At 35.3% G+C, this 23,309-nt stretch overlaps 1 protein-coding gene across 15 annotated transcripts in view; it reads right to left on the bottom strand.

Moving 5' to 3' along the window:
• Nucleotides 1-23,309, bottom strand: part of LOC105498504 (nucleolar protein 4) — a 395,811-nt gene that overhangs the window by 21,012 nt on the left and 351,490 nt on the right. For 14 of the 15 annotated variants that reach the window (XM_011770675.2, XM_071085473.1, XM_011770676.3 and 11 more), the window contains one exon: nucleotides 12,241-12,421. In XM_011770675.2, coding sequence (XP_011768977.1) covers nucleotides 12,241-12,421 — 181 coding nt within the window. Of the gene's footprint in view, nucleotides 1-10,511; nucleotides 10,650-12,240; nucleotides 12,422-23,309 lie in introns of those variants that run through there. The other variant, XM_071085472.1, reaches the window with a different exon arrangement.

Below are 23,309 nucleotides of genomic sequence, written 5' to 3'. Positions count from 1 at the left end.
AAATAATTTGTCTCACTGTTTTAAAGTACAACATTAAAAAAATGGTCCTCTTTTTGGCAATTTGCTTCTTCCTATCACTATCAATAATCTTACAAATATGTAGGTACCTATGATATGTCATCTGTATTCACATATTTTAAATCCCTCAAATTTTAAATTTTAAGTAGATAATAATTATAAAAATAATCTTATAGCACATAAGATATTTATATAGAATAATATAAATATAAATTCATATTTATAAGTTATGTATTTATAGGACAAAGTACACCTGATATGATTTAAGTTTGACCCATTTGTTTTTAAACTTCTCAGAGACTGTTCTGTCTCACTTTTTGTCAAATGAGACTCAGCAAATTTTAATCAACTTACATATTAAGATTAAGTGTTTTATAGACAAGTAATTTTAATATTTGTTGCTTTGGAAGTGGGGATGAAATTGGGGTGGGTAGATCCTGCTACCTCTAGAGTATCCTTTTTGCTCTTAGAGTCTAATAATTTAAGGTAAGGAAGAGAAAAACAGGCTCTAACTTTATAAAAGAATAAATGATGGAAGTCTAGCAAATAGTAGACTATAATTAAGTTGAATCACTAAACTAAACCAAAGGTCAGCAAGCATGGATATTCTGCATATTAAAAAAAATCACATTTAATCTACAATCATCCAAAACTACAAACATAAGATTTTTTTTTATGTTATGAAACTGTGACTCATATGAAATATAGAGTATTTACACTGAAATAGCTACTTCTTTTATACTATTAGTCAGTAAGCCATGAAGGTAAAATTACAATTTTAAGGAATAGAAAATTTTAAGAATCTGTACTTAGATGTAGACCACGTGTGTCTGCTTTCTCTTAGTGATTTCTTATCAAATATTTACATTGCTTCGTCAAACAACCACAGGTTTAAAATAAGGCACAATCATTTTCATGAACCTAGACAGCATATTTTCTTGAATATGATGAAAGGCAGGGTTGATGGATTTCCATTAATGTTAATGCCTGTCTCCTCATTTCTCACCTTTGTTATTCAGTTGCTTAGAAAGCAAATTAGTATTTTATTCAAATTTATTTTTAATTAGCATAAATTGTATATATTTATCATGAACAACATGAGGTTTGAAGTACACATACATCGTGGAATGGTTAAATCTAGCTAATTAACAAAAACATTACCTCACCTAGTTATAATTTTGTAGTGAGAACATTTTACATCTACTCACTTAGCAGTTTTCAAAAAGGGCATTATATTAAGTGAAATAAACCAGAAACAGAAAGACAGATGCTATATGATCTCATTCATATGTGGAATCCAAAGAATTTGCTCATATAGTGGAGAGTGGAATGGTGGTTGCCAGAGGCTGGGGTGAGTAGGGAATATTGGGGAGATGTTGGCAAAAGAGTGTAAGTTTACAGTTAGATTAGAGGAATAATCTACTTAAATCATAATCTACTGTATGGCATAGTTAATGCTGATATATTATATTCCTTAAAAAAACAAATTAATATTTTACAAGAAACAGAAGAAATCATGGGAGCAGACCATAGTCGGACAGAGTTTTGTATCGAGAATGGCTTTTAAAGGATGTAAACATGGAGAGCTGAGTATATTATAAATGTACAAAAGGTATGTCTGATTTGAAAAAACACAATGAAAATAAACATAGTATGACCTCTTTTACAATTATGGATAAACTGCTCATAAATATGCTTTCAGGAATAAAATGTAAAAGAAATTATTCTTGTAATATTGTCCCAAAGAACACAAAAGACGTAACAACATATATCACCAGAAATAGGCACCAACAACAAAAAAAAAATCCTAAATTCAGAAGACTGTACAAGCTACTTTTAGATCCATTCAGAACACACAGAGGATTATATTTCCTAATGGATTTAAATTATAAGAAGTAATTTGTTTCTCTCTGTCCATTTAGATATTGGCCAGAATGTTCGTCAATTACAGACTTAATTTTGTAATCAGTTTTAATTCTGAATTTTAGTGAGTAGATCAAATAACTCAGGAGGCAAAACTTGCACTGTGTGGACCCACATTTAATGTATCTACTTCCACTAGTTCTAGCAATTGTTCGTGGATGAAAAAAGCGTTTTCAGAAAAAGCATTTTTCAGTGAGTTGAGCCAAATGACATTTAAAAATTAACTTGTGCCTTGAAATCACAAAAGAAGATGTTAGCATAATAATTGTCATCATGCTCAAAGGCTGAAGATTTTATGAAGAGGGGAAAACGAAAGCACATTTAGCATGACTACACTATTGGAATGATTCAAGTAGACAGACCCAAGCTCTTTAGTGGAGGTAGGAAATGCTTGGTTCCTATTTCTGGAAGGTCCATCAGTACCCGAGCCCAAGAAAGGGTCATGTGGACAATGGCTAGCTCAATGTCCATATAAAGAGTGAGATTTCTGACTTCCTGAAAAAGCAGAACATTCTGAGTTCCCAGGAGAACCCCTTCCTAAGTGGCAGAGGGCTGGTGAGACCAATGATATTTAACCGGTTTGTTCAGATAGCTCCCCAGAGGATGTGTCAAAGTTCAAAGGAGGCTGTTTAAAGAAAACAACCCAAGTCAACCATAATGAGCCTATGTCACCTGGAAAGACCCTAAACAGTTTACTAGCAGACTCAAGAAGGAAGGTCCCAGGATACTTTTCATTCCTTCCCTTCAGTGAGTAGGCACAACAAAAAATTCCCAAGAGGTTCTTAAGAGTATGTAAAGATCCATTTTACTGTACAGTTAGAGAACAGGCTTTTAGGAAGCTGCTGCCAGAAAAGCCTGATCAATGTTGAACTATAAAACCAATTACAAGTGCTGGATAGTTCAGGGAACACACAGGGTCACTCACCTCCCTTTTCAGAGCCTTTCTTGGAGGCTTTCTGCCCTGCAGTAAACCAGTGAAAGATGTGAGGGCTCAGCCAGATAAACTGAAAGATGCTTAATTATATTTGCAGATAATTTTTCACATAATTTTACTTTCAATTTTTCAGCAAATGATTAACATAATTTTAAATCATTAAAATTTACAAATAAGCATCATCTCTCTGAATCTATGTATCTCTATATATGTGTATAAATAATTCACAATCTCAATCAAATTATAGGTCATTATCATACTATTTGTGGAAAATCTGGAAACAAAGAATGAGCTCAGTGTCAAAAATGTGGTCATATTTAAAATAGCTTGAGTTTAAGCTTGCTTTCCTTAAACATCACACAGTTTCAAATTCTGTCACAATTAAATTCTTTTAAAATTTGTTTTGTTTCTAGTTTTTAAGTAATCCCAGCTTATGCCAACGTAGTTTTCAATGCCTACATTATAACTCACATTGGGATTAGTTCTTCTCAGAACCTTAACATGAGTGGATGGTATTTAAAAGCAGGCAGATTGAACTAAAAGCATTACTATTTAAGAATCAGCATTAAGTTTCTATAAGGTTGTTCACTGACCCCATTTATCTCATTGAGGAGTGAATGATATAAGACAAATGATTAAATACAAAGAACCTGATGGAATAAACACAGAAAAGGTATTCTGCAATGACAAAACGACCCAAAGGCCAATACAATAACGTGAATAAGGTGAGAAGAGTTGAGTTTGGAATCAGCCCTGTCCAACTGAAACTTCTGTGATGAATGGGAATGTTTCTCCGTGTTGTTACATCAGTAGCCTCTCACTATTTTGGCTGTTAAAAACTTGAAATGGATCCCGGTGGAGGAACTAAATTTTGAATTTTGTTTAATTTTAATTTCAATAGCCACATATGGATAATGGCTATAATGTTAGATGGCACAGGCCTAAATAAAATTGTATTTTAAAGAAAGAGAAAACAATCAATATATGGATACAAATTAATAGAGTTTAAAATAGGAAAATAAGTCAGGTCATCAAGGAAACACAGATGGGAGAGCTTGAGCAAGCTGCACACTGGTGGAAAAAAATCCTAAATATAACACATTGTTTCTTTTATAAACAAAGTTTCACCGTGTGCTGCAGAATGTGCTTTGACAACTCACTCAGGTTTCATTGGACCTTCTTGGAGATAAAATAACTGCATAATTCCAATTATGTTTACTTCAGTTAGATCACAGAGTCACTTTTCTTCACATAGTATGTTACCACCACGCAGATCTTCCAATTGTGTAAAGGTCATACAAATTCATCATGGGGGATTGCTTAGCTTCCATGAATGACTTTTAGGCTATATTCTATAAAATTATTATCTACAAAGTTCTACATAATAGACTTTATGTGTTTTTCACATAATGGAAACATCCAGCTGGTCTCCAGGAGCAGGATGACGATGGTTCCCTCCCCATACATCTGCACTACATCTTTGCTTATGGTTAGTGAGCCAGAACAAGTTATTGAGAGTGTAAGCTAAAGGAGAAAAGCACACTTTCCTATGACCCTGCTTACTTATGTAAACATGTCTTTCCTGAACTAGGGGTTTAAGCTAAATAGATTTTGAAGCAGAATTTAGGTATTTCAAGATATTTCTCTGAAATGTTTGATATGAAACATTTCCCTTCTTCCAATATTGTGCTCTTCAGGATATTAGGATAAAAACAGAACAAACTTTAAGAAGACATCCTTAACTCCAAGTGATTATCTCCATGGTCAATTGGATTTAGTCAAGATCCCTTAAGAGGCATAATATTTTACTGAAGCAATTTCTTTCACTCAGTCATTCATGTATCCATTTATTATGTATTGAACACTCATATATAAGGCAGTTACCTACTAACACTTGGTGGTAAGACAGTTTTAAAAATGTCACCTTGCCTGCCCTTGTGCATAGTCTATAGTCTAGAAAGGAGCACATAACAGACAGGTTAAATAATATGAGATATGGTTAGAGTATCATGGGAACACATTGGAGGAAAAGTTAGCCAGAAAATTAGCAAGGCAAACAGAAAAGGTATCATAGGGAACACAATAGCTGATAAGAGGCAGGTGCATCTCTGCCTCATATCAGCATACTATTACCTGTCTCTGGGGTTATCTCTGCATGAGATAACCCCAGAGACAGGTAATAGTATGCATGGGGATGAAGAATTCATTTTATCAAATCAAATATTAGATTTATCTGAATGTCTAGATCATGATAGAGAACTGGATATAAAATCTGAAATTTAGGGGAAAGATTGGGGTCATTATGCACATGTGGGAGTATTTTCTAGTCAAAATTGTAAGTGCTATGAGTTCTATCTTGGTCATTGTGCAGAACATGAGTATTAAAGGGAAAAGTACAGGATGTTGAGAGAATCCCAGCATGAAGGGGCATGAGTAGAAAAGAAATTCTAGAAAGGTAGCAAGAGAAAAATTATCTGAGAAGCACAATATACCATGAGAATGAATGTATTTCAAGAATTTATGTATTTCAAAATATTTCTCTAAAATGTTTGATATGAAACATTTCCCTTTTTCCAATATTGTGCTCCTTAGGGTATTAAGAGAAAAAGAGAACACACTTTAAGAAGACATCCTTAACTCCTACTGACTATTCCCATACTCATTTGGATATAGTCAAGATCCTCTTGGGTGGACATTTCAACGTTCTAATCAATAGATTCAGATATGCTTAAGAAATCGAGTCAAATAAAGAACAAAAATCCATTTTTTTTGGCAATAAGTGAAGTCACTATAAACTTAGCCAGACCAGTTTCAGCAAAATGGTGGGGAGAAGTTGGTTATAGTGCAATGAAAAGTATAAGGGAGGTAAGAAGTAAAGGCAGTGAATTAATAAAAATGCTCCTTTGAACATTTCAGATGAAAAAATATGTTTCAGAATGCTGGTTTCTGGCACTATCAACATACACAGTCAGTCACACCACTGTAAACCAGTTCTAGTGTGATGGTGAATCTTATGGCCAAGTTTCCTTAGGCTCATAATTAAAGGACCTGAGCCAAGGAATCATTAAAGCCCAAACCCCAAATATTAATGAAGAGCAAGAAAGCTAATGAATGTAAAGAGCTGGGAAAACTAGAAATTGCTATACAAATGTTAGTGATTATGGTCATTATTACTACAATTTGGTCTTGATAGATTTTGGTCTGTATATCAGCCCAGTTTATAACAGAGTTGAAAAGTCTCCCCCCATGGAGTTTGTAGAGCGGAAACATCAGTAGTTAACTTATGCATTATGCATATAATTTAGACTCAAGAGATCCAGTGAATAACTGCGGTGAACTACAATTGCCCTCTTTAGACAGCTCAATGTGAACTTCCTGATAGAAAGAAAGCAGTCCAAAGTCCTATGTAAATGGTGTGATAATAACAGGAGGATTGGCTGCTTTTTTGCCTCTCATTTCAGTTGGATAATTTGAATAAATTCTTTATACAGATTGTAACTGCTGTCATTTTGATAATACTCCAACTTGAAAATTTGGATTGTTGGGTGCAGCCCCTTGCCAGCTCCAAACAAATGGAGGTTGGCTAATGATGGATTTGAAGGGCACCCTGGCATCATTGGTAGACAGAATATTTCCTTGCTATGAAGTCTCCAATCGGGCAAGATTTCCTATTGCTATTAAATAGGAGTTTATAAAACTCTAAAACTGCTGTAGACCCATAAACTGATGAGTGAACTGGAGCCTTCTTTTTTCACCCATAGAATCTCCAAGTTCAGTTTAATCAATCTCCTTGCCTCCAATCGTTCTGATTTATCTAAGATTAACCCTTCCCTCCTGCCATCCAAGGTACCTAATTATCTCTGTAGCCTTTTTCCTTTTGACATCATTCTATTTTTTTCTAAAGATTCACTTATTAAGCAAATATTATTGAGCACTTACTATATGTCTGACCTTACTTAGAGGGATATAACAGTGAACAAGATGAAGTTTCTGCTTTCAAGGAATGCATATCTATAATGGGAAATTGTCTTGAAAATATATCTCTCAATTCAATGAGATAGGTATTAGAATAAAGACGCACGCAGGGGAATGATCAATCTTCCAAAGAGCGGAAGGATGATGAGGTAGAATAGGAAAGTGTTTAATCAGAGTCCTAAAGGATTTTGACATATAGACAAGAAGAGGAAGAATATATCTCTTTTTGTTTTCTTGATGTCATTGATTCTGCCTTATCCAACTTTGCTTCTTTTAAAGTTACAAAGATTTGAACATGAGAACTCCAAAATATTTAAATCAAATTCAAATGCTGCTAAGGTATCCTCTTTTATTCTTCTCCCTACAAATTTGTCTTGAACATGATATAATCTGCATGGATGGTGTTATTTTAATTACGTTTGTTTTAAAGGTTCTAGAAACATCATTTTTCCCTTCAATCTTTGCACTCCTAATTCTACTGCCAACCTGCATCATACTTCACAACTTCTCCAGTGAGTGACTTGAATTCTGATTATTTTCATCTATTTTATAAATTAAATCATATGTAAGGTTATAATTCTACTTGATCTCTTAGAAGTTACTGCTCCCTTCCACATATTTCAGATCTCTACAAATCCTAAAATCAAGAATTCTCAAACTGAGATTAACTGAGATTAACAAGAATTCTCAAACTGAGCTCCCTTCCATATATTTCAGATCTCTACAAATCCTAAAATCAAGAATTCTCAAACTGAGATTAACTGGAGTTGTCATCCATCAGCTATGATGCTGGCATCTAACATAATGCTAATCTTCAGTTATGTCCTTTTTAGCTCTCAAGATTTATGCATAAGTATGTAGTTTCTTTCTCCAGAGCTCCAAAACTGTTACAGGGAATGACTATTTTGATGTCTTAAAGATGAAGAAATGATAGATATGATAATGCCATTTTAAAAAGTTAGACCATTTGGAATTTCCAGAATTTATGAAGAAAGTACCCAAATAAAGGATATTGTGGGCCCTATCAATTTAGCTGCCTTTCTGTGATTAAAACAAGCAAAAACTAAACAAACAAAAGTCAAAGAGCAGGAGACAATATCATTGTTACAGGTAGTATACATTTTGTGGGTGAAGAATACAAAACTGGTATTTAGAGCTGCTTTATAACAAGGGAAACATCACTTCTCTTGCTACCATTACATTGCTAGACTCCTTTCTCAAATGTACACTAGACAAATCTCTTTGGTTTGAGACTAAAGCTGTTGTTTGCCAAGATTAGTGTTTTGATCTTTGTTGCTGTTATTGCTGTTGCTTATTTAAATTCAGCTACACTCAGACCAAAGTCATTGCTAAAAGAAATTCACATCATTTTTAATTTTCTGCATGCCATACTGACTAATCTGTGACTTTTGTTTCATTTGAAGTGAACACAGACAGCCTGAAGTGTTTGATGTTATTGGTTGCTGTGTTCTTAAGATATCATCATATAAGAACCAAAGCAGGAAGGTTGCTTGAGCCCAGGAGTTCAAGACCAGCTTGGGCAGCATAGTGAGATCCTGTCTCAAAAAATAATTTAAAAAATCAAGTTAAAAATTAGGCAGGTATGGCAGTGAGCACTTGTAGTCCCAGCTACTCAGGAGACTGAGGTGGGAGCATTGCAGTTGCACCCCAGCCTAGGTGACAGAGGGAGACCTTGCCTTAAAAAAAAAAAAAAAAAAAAAAAAAAAAAAGAGCCAATGCATGTATTAACTAAACAACTCCAAAATCATTATGCATGACCTTGAGCAAGTCACATAAATTTCCAGCCCTGTTTCTTTCTTTGCGGTCTTTACACAATGAAGTGGTTGCTATCAAATGATTTCTCATGTCCCTTTAGCCTCTGTCATTTTATGATAGGAAAGTTTTGGGGGAGAAACATACAGAAAAAGTAGACCTCAACATAGTACCACAGCATCTATACTCAAACTGTGCATTTATAAAACGTGCTTTTCTAAACACTTATATGGCTGCATACCTGAGATTTATACCAAATTTCCTATGTGGCTTTTAGGCATCACTGAAAAATATAATTGAGGAATGGATACCAATGCTGCGTGATTGTGTGTGTGTGTATGTGTGTGTGTGTGCGCGCGCGCGCGTGCTGTCATACATGCTTCAGAGGATAAATTGAGGATACTGTGAGAGTGTATATCTATACCTCATCTAGACTTGGAGTTTTGGATTTAAAGAAAGAGCATGCAATAAATGAGGAGAGAGTGGCGGAGAAGCAGGTGAAAGAAAACTTCAGGTGGGTAGACCTTGAAGCTGGAAGAGCTGGCTCACATTCTTTCCCTAAGAACAATGAAAGCCCATAGAAAGTTTTAGATGGTGAAGTGATGTGATCAGATTGGCCTTTTTAAAAGAATTATTTTGGTTCCTCTATGGAGAATTGGTTGAAGGTCAGGAAGGACTTAGGGAGCCCTGCTCACTGACAATGCATAACAAAACTTTCTTTGGATTTACTATCAATTTTTACCCAGGATATTGGTAGCTGCCCCAAAGTGCTCTCTGTTCTTCTCAAAAAACTCTTTCAAAGTGTTCTCACTTGTGTATTATCCTTTTCCTTATTTGTATACGTTATCTTTCTTACCACTGGTAGCTCTCTGCCTTTAATGACAAAACAATGCTTTCCTCTGGCTTACTAAGTGAAATAAAAGTGCAAAGTGGGTCATGAAATGTTTGTAGTCCTACAGTACCATGTGCTTCGAAAAGTTCCAAGCTTAGGTTAATACTCTACTGTCAATGCCTTAAATTCTTAAGTTTTAAACAAGAGGCTTGATATTTTCATTTTGCATGGAGCCCCCAGAATTATTTAGCTAGATATGAAACATACTTCCAGCATTGTAAACTAAGTGATTTCCTAGAGTATAAACTCAGACTAATAATGCAATTTCTCCCAAAATATAAGCTCACCCAGCCTGATTAAAAATTTTAAATTCAAGTTGGCCGTGGTTTCCAAGCATTTCCAGGAAAAAAAGATATATTTTGTGTTTTGTAAAAAACAAACAAACAAAAAAATCATCAGTTCCTACTGGTACTACCAATTCAAATACAAGATTACGGAGTTTTTGCTTAAATGTACTGATTTTACATCTGTGTCTACTTTGACCCCTGCTGAAAATGCTAGCTTTCACTGACACCCACATAACTAGCAATTTGCTTTTAACCACAATACATAGACAACAGTCCCCAAATAATAATATGATTACTGAAAAATACTTTAAGGTTTAATCACTGGCTTCAATCTTATGGAGTCAAATTATGATTTTTGGAATCACTTGGACAAGTTCCTCTATGTGAGGCTATGCCAACGACTCATTAAACAATTGAGTTTATTTGCATCATTTTTCTCTTAATTTGAAGAATTTTAAAAAACAGTTTAATAATTACATAAATGTATGTTGTTCCAAAGTTAAATATATAAAACAAAGTGTAAAAACCAAACATATTAGGAATATTCTAGCTTTTATTCCTGCCCCTTATACTGTTCTCTCCCCACTCCCACATCTACATAAACTTTTTAAAAAAAGTTATAGTTTATGCATCGAATTGTATAAATCCTTATTCCATGAATGTTGGCATTCTATAAGTACTTTTCACTACCTGAAGATCACTATATAATAGCATATAAAGGTATTTCCTGGATGGGTATGGTGGCTCACACCTGTAAACCCAGCAGTTTGGGAGGCCAAGGTGGGCAGATCACTTCAGCTCGGAGTTCAAGACCAGCCTGGGCAACATGGTAAAAACTTTGTCTCTGCTAAAAAAAAAATAAAAATACATTAGCCCAGCATGGTGGCAGGCACCTGTAAGTCCCATCTACTCTGCAGGCTGAGATGGGAGGATCACTTGAGCCTGGGAGGCAGAGGTAGCAGTGAGCCAAGGGCATATCACTGCACTCCAGCCTGGGCAACAGAGTGAAACTCTGTCCTAAAAATAGAAAAGATAGTTCCTATTACTATTTATACTCTTTTGTTTGGATGAGCTATAATTCAATCAGTAAGCCATATATTGCTGGGCACTTTTATTGGCAACCATTTTCTTTTGCATTTATAAATAACAGTGCAATAAATAGCCTTGAACATGTCTCTTTCTGTAACTTTGTCAGTGTGTCTTTGAAATAGATTCCTAAGAGAGAGATTGCTGGGTCAAATGGTAAATGTGCATTCAATTTTTTCTATTAATATATACTGTCAGATTCCACTCTAACTTTTTGCATTGAGCAAGGCATGATAGTACCTTTTTAACCACAGTCTTGTTAAAAAAATTCTGTTAAGCATTTGGATTTTTGCTAAACTGATGGGTAGAAACTGCATTTCTCTTATTAGGAGTGACTGGGGTTGAACAACTTTATAAATATTTAAAGAACATTTGCATTGTCTTTCTGTGAATTGTGTGTTTATTTTCTAGCATTTTAATCATATGATTTTGGGTATAGTTTTTCCTTTATTTTTAGAAGACCTTCATATATTGACCTGCTAACTCTTTGTGGTAGAGTTAGCTAATACATTTTCCAGTTATCTTTTTACTTTTTTATGGTGTTTTTTGTCATGCAAAAGGGGTCTGTGTGTGTGTGTGTGTGTGTGTGTGCGTGTGTGTGTCTGTGTGTGTTTGTAATGAAACTTTCCTCCTGGATTTAAAGTATAGTTAGGAAAGTTTTTCTTGCCACTCAATTATAAGAACATTATCCATGTATTTTTTTCCTCATACATGCATGGATTTATATTATACAGTTAAATTTCTGACTCCTTTTGACTTCAACCTGGTATATAAGTTCAGAAAATTCCTAAAAATTTACCAACCAAGAGTCAGTACAGGCTGGCTCCAGCACAACACTGCTGATAGAGCATGCCATTGACATTGACAGACTGTCTTCTGGAGACCCATGCGTCCTTTGCATGTGTTGTTTCATTTTGTATGTTCTTAGTTATGACTGTGTATGTTTCATGAAGTTGGAAAAGTTCCTGGTGCCTCAAATTTTCCAAGTCAAAAGCCTCTTTGAACATGGAAAGAATATGCATTACAGCATTGGTGGCAGAATGAATCACTATTTAGAAAAAAAGCTTTTGCTATTTCTCTAGTTGAGTTTTTTTTTTTTTTAGTATAAACAGCAATCATTCAATTGTATGAAGTGCTGCCACTTTCAGAGACAGCAACACAAGCGGGACAGACAGTAGAGAGACAATCATTATGTATTAAATGGCCTTGTTTTTATTAATAGCAGATTGGCACTGATTATTCTTATCACAGTCTATCCATTTTCTTCTCTCAAGTTTAAAAAATTTACCACCACCTCCCTTCACCAAAGAAAACAAACAAACAAACAAACACTATCTATGATAAATACTCACCACTACTGGAAGCATCATTCAGATTTAGCAGACCCCCTCCGAGCCCTCTGTAACTATGGTAACTATAGGTCCCATTTCCGTTGATGTACAGCACATCCTGTGAGCCTGGAACAGCTGATGTTGAGTAAGTGGCCTGGGTCGCCTCTGGTTTACACTGTTTGTCAGCTGGAGCAGACTCATCCTGCAAGGACAGACAGCATTCCATTATTTATCACCTCATTGTGCTATTTCACCTTGAACAGGACTACTTTGTTGTCATCTAAATATCTGCATTGAATAAGAAAAAATATATAGTGAATGTTAAGTAAGCACAGATGCCCATTTTTAACATCTTCGCTAAAAACTAAAATAAGGAAAGCAAAATAACAATGTGGGCAGATTGGAGATGCAACAATTGACAGTTTTCAACTGAATATAAAATGACATGAAGAAAGTTACTCACAATAACCAAGAGGTGGAAGCAGCCTAAACATCTATTGACAAATAAATGAATAAAGAAAATATGGTACATACATACAATAGAGTACTATACAGTTTCAAAATGAAAGAAACCCCATCATACTACAGCACGGATGAACTTAAGGACATTGTGCTAAGTGATATAACCACAAAAAAAACAAATATTGCACGATGCCACTTATGAAGTATCAGAAGTAATCAAAGACAAAGAAACATAAAGTAGAATGAGCATTTTCAGCACTTGGGGAGGAGCTATTGCAGAGTCTTCTACAGGTATAGAGTTTCCGTCATGAAGGGATGGAGGTGGAGTAGTTCCGGGCACTGCTGCACAGCCATGTGCATTGGCTGACAATATTGTACTGCACACTTGGAAATTGTTGGAAGGGTAAATTTTATGTTAAAGTTGTTTAAAATAACTTGCTAGGCTTTAAAATTTAAATGAAGAGATATTACAATGGAAAATAAATATTGAATAAAAGTTGGGTTCTTGAAATCTATTTTGCACCCTTTTATCTTCCTTTCTCTCCTTCTCTGTCATCTCTCTCTTCTTCTGTGTATGTGTGTGTGTCTTTCTCTTTTTATCATTTTATGTTTACAGCAAAATTTGAGTGCCGACTCCAAGCTGATTCCATTACATGCATTACAACAGACTGACAAGGACGTGAATTCATCCAAACCTTTCAGTTTTTTATTTGTTTGCTCATTTTTAAGCTATGCTAGTGTTCACAAAATTTTCTTCAGTCCTTCTAATCATGTCAAGTTGTGAGGAAATAAAATGTTCAAATTGCAATAAACTGTATATACTTTCAATAGCAACACAGACTGAATTCCCCTTCAGCTGTGAGTTTATAAGACTTAAAATATATACATATATGAATTCACTTTCTTCTGCATTCTTCATCTTTTTTTTTTTTTACTTTTTGTTGGGAAGTAAAGAATTAATAGAAAGAATTATAAAAAGATTTCTAGTGAGTTCTTCAGAGAGATTTTTGGCACAATCAGAAGTATTTGGCAGCTCTCAAATGTTGAGTATGTGGTTAATGGAACAAGTAACTTTTAAATATATTTTTTGTGGCCCCAAAGGGATGAAAATGAGGAAATATGAAATTAGTTTGCTCTATGGAAACAGCAGTACTGTTATATTGAAAATACTATGACCATTTATATTGTGAAATTATTGCCACGACTGTCAGCATAACACAGTTACGGTTTTACTCTTGTTCATCGAACTGAATCCACTATAACTGACCCATTCAACTCTGACCATTATACTCAGCTGCACACGTGAGACACATAATCTATAGGCTTTCAAATGTTTTCATTTATAGTAAGACTATAAAACAAACAGCAAACTATCTCAAAGTAAATTGAAGTAAAAATAAGGAAAAAAAAAGAAAATTGAAAGGAAAACACAGGACAATATTTTAAAAACTTGAATGTAGATATAAATTTATTTTCCAAGCATTACTTTTTAAAAAAATCATTCCTCTGAGATATATTTAATGCAAACATTAATTGACTGAAATTGGTGTATGAACTAGAATGTCTAATTGTAATTTAAACTCTTGTCATTTAAATCATAGAAATCCTAACACCCCTCAAGCACAGGCAACAAAAGCAAAAATGGACAAACAGGATCACATCAAGTTAAAAACCTTCTGCACAGCAAAGGATACAGTCAACAAAGTGAAGTGGCAACCCACAGAATGGGAGAAAATGTCTGCAAACTACCCATCTGACCAGGGCTTAATAACCAGAATATATAAAGAGCTCAAACAACTCTAGGGAAGAAGTCTAATAATCTAATTTAAAAATGAGCAAAAGATTTGAATAGACATTTCTGAAAAGAAGAAATACAGATGGAAAACAGGCATATGAAAAGGTGCTCCACCAACATGGCACATGTATACATATGTAACAAACCTGCACGTTGTGCACATGTACATTAGAACATAAAGTATAATAATAAAAAAAGAAAAAGTGCTCAACATCATTGATGAACAGACAAATATAAATCAAAACTACAGTGAGATAACTAAAAACTACAGTCTTACCTCACTTAAAATGACTTATATCCAAAAGACAGGCAATAATAAATGCTGGTGAGGGTGTGGGGAAAAGGGAACCCTTGTACACTGTTGGTGGGAATGTAAATTAGTACAACCAATATGAAGAACAGTTTGGAGGTTCCCCAAAAATCTAAAAATTGCACTACCATCTGATCCAACAATCACACTGTGGGCTATCTATCCAAAAGAAAGAAAATCAATATATCAAAGATGTATCTGCACTCCTATGTTTGTTGCAACACTGTTTACAATAGCTTAGATTTGGAAGCAACCTCTGTCCATCAACAGATGAATGAATACAGAAAATGTGGTACATATACACAATGGATTGCTATTTGGCCATAAAAAAGAATGAGATTCAGTCATTTGCAACAACATGGATGAAACTGGAGATAATTATCTTCAGTGATAAACCAGACAGAGAAAGACAAACATTGCATATTCTCACTTATTTGTGGAACCTAAAAATCAAAACAGTTGAACTTATGGACATACAGAGTAGAAGGATAATTACCAGAGGCTAGGAAAGGTAGTGAGGGAATGGTGAGATGGGAGGTGGGGATGGTTAATGGGTAAAAACAAAAATTGAAAGAATAAATGGCTGAATGCGGTGGCTCATGCCTGTAATCCTTGGCACTTTGGGAGGCCGAGGCGGGTGGATCACCTGAGGTCAGGAGTTCGAGACCATCCTGGCCAACATGGGAAAACCCCGTCTCTACTAAAAATACAAAAATTAGCCAGGTGTGGTGGTGGGCCCCTATAATCCCAGCTACTCAGGAGGCTGAGGCAGGAGAATCACTTGAACCTAGGAGGCAGAGGTTGCAGTAAGCCAAGATCATGCCACTGCACTTCAGCCTGGGTGACAGAGTGAGACTCCATCTCAATAAATAAATAAGCAAACAAATAAATACATAACTATTAACTATTATTTGATAGTGCAACAGGGTGACTATAGTCAATAATAACTTATTTTATACTTTAAAATAACTCAAAGAGTGTAACTGAATTGTTTGTGACTCAAAGGATAAATGCTTGAGGGGACTGTTATTCCATTCTCCACAATTATTTCACATTGCATGCTTGTACCAAAACGTATTATGTACCTCATATATCTATCTATCTATCTATCTATCTATCTATCTATCTATCTATCTATCTATCTATCTATCCGTCTGTCTGTCTGTCTATCTATCTCTACTACGTACCCACAAAAGTTAGAAATAAAAAAGATTTAAAAAAATAAATCACAGAAATCTCTGGAAGAGTAAACTACTTTAGAATAGCATAATCCTAAAAGAAAATGTCTTAAAGAAGGAACCTTGAATCACATTTTGTTGGTATTAGATTTGGTAGTCAGCAAATTGCAGATTATTATTATATTTTAATTCTGAAAGTTATTCTTTGCTGTTAGAAAGTACCGAAGAAGGTGAGTTTTTTTTTTTTTTTTAATTATACTTTAAGTTCTAGGGTACATGTGCACAAGGTGCAGGTTTGTTACACAGGAATACATGTGCCATGTTGGTTTGCTGCACCCATCAAGTCCTCATTTACATTAGGTATTTCTCCTAAAGCTATCCCTCCCCCAGCCCCCCATGCACCAACAGGCACCGGTGTGTGATGTTCCCTGCCCTGTGTCCACGTGTTCTCATTGTTCAACTCCCACCTATGAGTGAGAATATGTGGTGTTTGGTTTTCTGTGCTTGTGATAGTTTGCTTGGAATGATGGTTTCCAGCTTCATCCATGTCCCTGCAAAAGACATGAACTCATTCTTTTTTATGCCTGCATAGTATTCCATGGTATATATGTGCCACATATTCTTAATCCAGTCTATCACTGATGGACATTTGGGTTAGTTCCAAGTCTTTGCTATTGTGAATAGTACTGCAATAAACAGGCATGTGCATGTGCCTTTATAGTAGCATGATTTATAATGCTTTGGGTATATACCCAATAATGGGATTGCTGGGTCAAATGGTATTTCTAGTTCTAGATCCTTGAGGAGTCGCTGCACTGTCTTCTACAATGGTTGAACTAATTTACACTCCCCGAAACAGTGTAAAAGCATTCCTATTTATCCATATCCTCTCCAGCATCTACTGTTTCCTGACTTGTTAATGATAACCATTCTAACTGGTGTGAGATGGTATCTCATTGTGGTTTTGATTTGCATTTCTCTGATGGCCAGTGATGGATGATGAGCATTTTTTCATGTGTCTGTTGGCTGTATGAATGTCTTCTTTTGAGAAGTGTCTGTTCATATCCTTCACCCACTTTTTGATGGGGTTGTTTGTTTTTTTTCTTGTAAATTTGTTTAAGTTCTTTGTAGATTCTGGATATTAGCCCTTTATCAGATAGGTAGATTGGAAAGATTTTCCCCCATTCTATAGGTTGCCTGTTCACTCTGATTATAGTTTCTTTTGTTGTGCAGAAGCTCTTTAGTTTCATTAGATGCCATTTGTCTATTTTGGCTTTTGTTGCCATTGCTTTTGGCGTTTTAGTCATGAAGTTTTGCCCATGCCTATGTCCTCAGTGGTATTGCCTAGGTTTTCTTGTAGGGTTTCTACAGTGTTAGGTCTTACATTTAAGTCTTTAATCTATCTTAAGTTAATTTTTGTATACAGTGTAAGGAAGGGATCCAGTTTCAACTTTCTACATGTGGCTAGACAGTTTTCCCAGCACCATTTATTAAATAGGGAATACTTTCCCCACTGCTTGTTTTTGTCAGGTTTGTCAAAGATCAGATGGTTGTAGATGTGTGGTGTTATTTCTGAGGCCTCTGCTCTGTTTCATTGGTCTATATATCTGTTTTGGTATCAGTACCATGCTGTTTTGGTTACCGTAGCCTTGTAGTATAGTTTGAAGCCAGGTAGCCTGATCCCTCCAGCTTTGTTCTTTTTGTTTAGGATTGTCTTGGCTAAATACCAACAAGACAAAGCAGGAAAGATCTAAAATTGACACCCTAACATCACAATTAAAAGAGCTAGCAAAGCCAGAGCAAACAAATTCAAAAGCTAGCAGATGGCAAGAAATTACTAAGATAAGAGCAGAACTGAAGGAGATAGAGACACAAAAAACCTTCAAAAAATCAATCAATCCAGGAGCTGGTTTTTTGAAAAGATCAACAAAATTGATAGACTGCTAGCAAGACTAATAAAGAATAAAAGAGGGAAGAATCAAATAGATGCAATAGAAAATGATAAAGGGGATATCACCACTGATCCCACAGAAATACAAACTATTATCAGAGAATACTATAAACAACTCTATGCAAATAAACTTGAAAATCTAGATGAAATGGATAAATTCCAGGACACATACACCCTCCCAAGACTAAACCAGGAAGAAGTTGAATCTCTGAATAGACCAATAAGAGGTTCTGAAATTGAGGTAGTAATTAATAGCCTACCAAACAAAAAAAGTCCAGGACCAGACGGATTCACAGCTGAATTCTACCAGAGGTACAAAGAGGAGCTGGTACCATTCCTTCTGAAACTATTTCAATCAACAGAAAAAGAGGGAAACCTCCCCAACTTATTTTATGAGGCTAGCGTCATCTGATACCAAAGCCTGGTAGAGGCACATCAAAGAAAGAGAATCTTAGGCCAATATCCCTGATGAACATCGATGTGAAAATCCTCAATAAAATACTGCCAAACTGAATCAAGCAGCACATCAAAAAGCTTATCCATCACAATCGAGTCAGCTTCATCCCTGGGATGCAAGGCTGGTTCAAAATATGCATATCAATCAATGTAATCCATCACATGAACAAATCCAACGACATAAACCACATGATTATCTCAATAGATGCAGAAAAGGCCTTTGACAAAATTCAACAGCCCTTCATGCTAAAAACTCTCAATAAACTAGGTATTAATGGAATGTATCTCAAAATAATAAGAGATATTTATGACAAACCCACAGCCAATACTGTACTGAATGGGCAAAAACTGAAAGCATTCCCTTTGAAAATCGGCACAAGACAAGGATGCACTCTCACCACTCCTATTCAACATAGTTTTGGAAGTTCTGGCCAGGGCAATCAGGCAAAATAAAGAAATAAAGGGTATTAAATTAGGAAAAGAGGAAATCAAATTGTCTCTGTTTGCAGATGACATGATTGTATATTTAGAAAACCCCATCGTCTCAGCCCCAAATCTCCTTAAGCTGATAAGCAACTTCAGCAAAGTCTCAGGATACAAAACCAATGTGCAAACATCACAAGCATTTCTATACACCAATAATATACAAACAGCCAAATCATGAGTGAACTCTCATTCACAATTACTACAAAGAGAATAAAATACCTAGGAATCCAACTTACAAGGGATGTGAAGGACCTCTTCAAGGAGAACTACAACAAACCACTACTCAATGAAATAAAAGAGGACACAAACAAATGGAAGAACATTCCATGCTCATGGATAGGAAGAATCAATATCGTGAAAATGACCATACTGCCCAAGGTAATTTACAGATTCAATGCTATCCCTCCATCAAGCTACCAATGACTTTCTTCACAGAATTGGGAAAAAAAAAACTACTTTAAAGTTCATATGGAACCAAAAAAAGGGTGAGTTTTATACTGTGGTTCTCTATAAAACACAGTATTGGGCCAGCATCAAATTTACAGCTGATAATGAGAACTTTTTAAAATACATATTTCTATTTGATATATAGGCAAACAATATATGTTTCCTTTTGTACTTATGATGAACTTTTATATTATAGACAGTAAGGGAGTTTAACTTATTAGACATTAAAAATGATATTTCAAGAAATCTGTTGTTGCTGGAAGTGTGTGTGCTAATAAGCAGGTCAGAGGTAAATGATCACATTATTATAGTGCTATGGCAAACAAGAATTACTAATAAAGAAATAGTGGTAGAGAAACATAGGTATCATGAGGGTCTGGAACCCGATGGCATGTTACGATGACAGAGTGCGTGGGTGGAAAGTGGTCAAACCAAAAATTACTACACCTCACACACTGTCCAATAAACTTTCATAAAGGTACAATGAAAAATCTCCCATCTTGGAGAGCTAACCTTCCTGTCTGGAGAAAGAAATATATATAATATAAAAAATATATATATATATATATATATGATATGATTACTTATATATTCCTCCACTATAATAGGCATGTCATATTTGGGTTAAGCTTAATAAATGAGTAAATCTTGCCAAAAGATTAAGAGATGAACTTGTGATGTTCACATGGATTAATTTTTCTCATGCATACGACTATTTCCTGTAAGCAGTTGATTTCAAGCTGATGTCCATGGAACTATAAGGCTTCTGGGGGAAATGACTCAGTGTCTTCCTGAGTTTATGGGTGAAGGCATATAAATATGTTTTTATGTCCTCTTTAACCAGACTAGCAGCTCTGCTTTATTCTGTTTTACACTTATAAAATCACCACACATAAAGCATTATGAAAACTACCAAGGTGCAAAGTATTCTTTCTGCAAATACTTGTAGCTATGGAAACTCTGAAAGAAGACACAATCTTCTATATTTCAAGGCAATTTTGGGGTCCTCGGGAAAAGGTGGCCTCAAACAGTCCCACCATTCCTGTAGTGGAAATAACTTGGGCAACATAAAACTTGAGTTTCTGGTTTTGGAAAAATGGTGGCTCTTCTGAAAAATACAAGTTGACTTCTTTGTATTTGGAAAATAACAATGAAATGTGCTTGCAGAAGAGTTTCTTATTGATGAGTAAAAAGGAGAAAGGGAGAAGGCATCATTGCCACAGTATTTTCTCTTTGACCTTTTGTATGGTAGAATTAATTCAAACTATGCGATATATTTTTTAAAAATTGCCTTCTTTCATTATTAACTGGTATTCCAAACCACAGTAACTGCACTAAGTAGGCAGATAATTTATTCCATTAATAATCAACACTGGCCTTGTAGGGATTCATTTATATTCAGACATGGATTTGCATTATTAGTGTTTTTGGCAGTCCACAATATGTTGAGAAATACAATAAATGAAACTCCCAATAAAATCTGGTCCATAGTGACTTCTGGGCAAAAGTTTAATAAAAAGTTAATTCATATTTTTATCTTGAATGATTATTATTGCTGTTTTTAAAGAAAGGTGTTTAATGACATAAAAATTAAATATCCCTGGAGTCATATTTTCCACTTGAAGAAAAATTTAATAATCATTAGTTCCAGGGCCAGTTGCAGTCACTCATGCCTGTAATCCCAATGCTTGGGAGGCTGAGGTGGAAGATCACTTGAAGCCAGGAGTTTGAGACTGCCCTGGGCAACAAAGCAAGACCCTGTCTCTGCAAAAAATTTTAAAAAGTTGGTTGGTAATGGTGGAATGTGCCTGTAGTCCTAGATACTCAGGAGGCTGAGGTGGAAGGATCACTTGGGTCCAAGAGTCTGATACTATAGTGAGCTATGATTGTGGTACTGCATTCTATCTTGGGTGACAGAGTGAGACCATGTATCTAAAAGTAAATAAATAATAAATAAACAAATGAAATAATCATCATTATGAGTTCCCAAAGTTCTCACAGCTGACAGCTTGCCTCCTGGGTTACCACAAAGATTGTTTTCACAAGAAGATAATATTATAATGCTACAAGGCTTCACATCCAGGCAATGAAACACATTTTATTCACCATAAGGTAAGTCTTCTTCTTCTTTCTTCTTTCTTCTTTCTTCTTCTTCTCCTTCTCCTTCTCCTTCTCCTTCTTCTCCCCTTCTTCTTCTTCTCCTTCTTCTCCTCCTCCTCCTCCTTCTTCTTCTTCTTCTTCTTCTTCTTCCTCTTCCTCTTCTTTCTTCCTCTTCCTCTCCTTCTCCTCCTCCTCCTCCTCCTCCTCCTCCTCTTCCTTCCTCTTCTTCTTCTCCTTCTCCTTCTTTTTTTTTCTTTTGTTTGAGATGGGGTCTTGTTCTGTCACCCAGGCTGGAGTGCAGTGGCACAATCATAGCTCTCTGCAATCGCAGAGTCCTGGGCTCAAGTGATCCTCTTGCCTCAGCCTTGTGAGTAGTTGGGACCACAGGTGCACACTGCCCTACTGGCTAATTTTTTTCTTTTATTAGTTTTTGTAGAGACTGTCTTACGATGTTGCCCAGGTTGGTCTCAAACTCTTGACCTCAAGCTATCGTCCCACCTCAGCCTCCCAAAGTGCTGGAATTATAGGAAGGAGCCACTGCACTTATCCAGAAAACAATTTTATATCCTAGCTTTCATTAGACATATTTCAAATTTTTTATAATGTCATGAAAACAAAATTGAATCAATGAATGACCACAGACAATACACTAGATAATGCACAGAGTTGTTTTGATTAGATTTATTTGATTAATAATCTATAAGAGATTAAAGAAACACTTATGGTGACTTCTATAGTAAGTCTCTGGGCTTATCAATAAATATATTCTTGATGTGTATCAATATGTGTTTCATATATCCAAAAAAAGGGATTTATAAGAGGATTTGTGAGATTTACAGGTTAAGGGCAAGATTGAGAGTGGTTTAGAAGAGTATAGATGGCCTGCCGTTGGCACACTGTTTGAGAAAACATGTTTGTACTCCTTTGTACTCTTGTCCTTAGAAACTGGACACAGACAAAATTTGCGTTTGCTAAACCTGATTTGGTCCCTGAGCCAACACACTGAATTCCTAACTTACTCCAGATGCCTAAGAAATGCTTTACCTGTATTGCAATATATTTGATAGACATGTTTTTTATAAAATGAAGTTTGATTGATTCTATTCAACTTTTTGACAATAGGTTTTAATAAAAATTGCATATAAAATGTTTCATTAACTTTTCTAAATCTTCCAAGAATTCCACTGTTTAGACTTTATATTCTCTGCCATCAAATGAATGTTTTTATGTTTTCAGTAACTTTCTCTGCCATTAAAGGTGACCAGAAAAGTTCAATAAAATTACTGCTATATTCAGTAATACATGTACCTTGTTTCTGTTTGCATTTTACCTGATATTCTTATAGCACTTTGAAGTGTACAAGGCATTTTGGCATTGAATTAAATTTTGAGAATATCATGCTATGTGGTCAGGGCAGGTATTAGTGATTTAAGGTAAAGAGCCTTAAATTGAACTTCTAAGAATATTACCACATAAAATAGTAAACACGTGGATAATGAAGGCCTCAATTTGCCTTTACTATCGCTAAGATTTTCTACTGGATTTCTCCTGACCTTACATGTTCTTTGTAATCTATATGGAAAAGTATTTTTGTTGAAGTTACTGCTGTAAATGTCTCCTTTGCTCCATTAGTACAGATGGGGCAAGGGAGTGCAATTTGTTTCGTGTATAAACTACTGGAAAACAGCTCTACCTTCTAAAAGCTTCTCTTCTTTCATTTGATAGCAAGTGTTCCAGAACTAAGTAAATTGCTGAGTTTCCAGGAAAATTCATAAAAATTCTGTGAGAACCAAAGCTCCCATTTAAAATGCTTTTCTGCTAAGAAAAACTGTCTGCACTCAAAGTGAATGTGATTATTATTTGGGATGTTACGAAGTGATTTTTGATGGCAGCAACAAAACACAC

Source organism: Macaca nemestrina, chromosome 19 (genome assembly GCF_043159975.1).
Source record: "Macaca nemestrina isolate mMacNem1 chromosome 19, mMacNem.hap1, whole genome shotgun sequence".
Classification (NCBI taxonomy): domain Eukaryota; kingdom Metazoa; phylum Chordata; class Mammalia; order Primates; family Cercopithecidae; genus Macaca; species Macaca nemestrina.
This window is presented reverse-complemented; position numbering and strand designations above follow the sequence as displayed.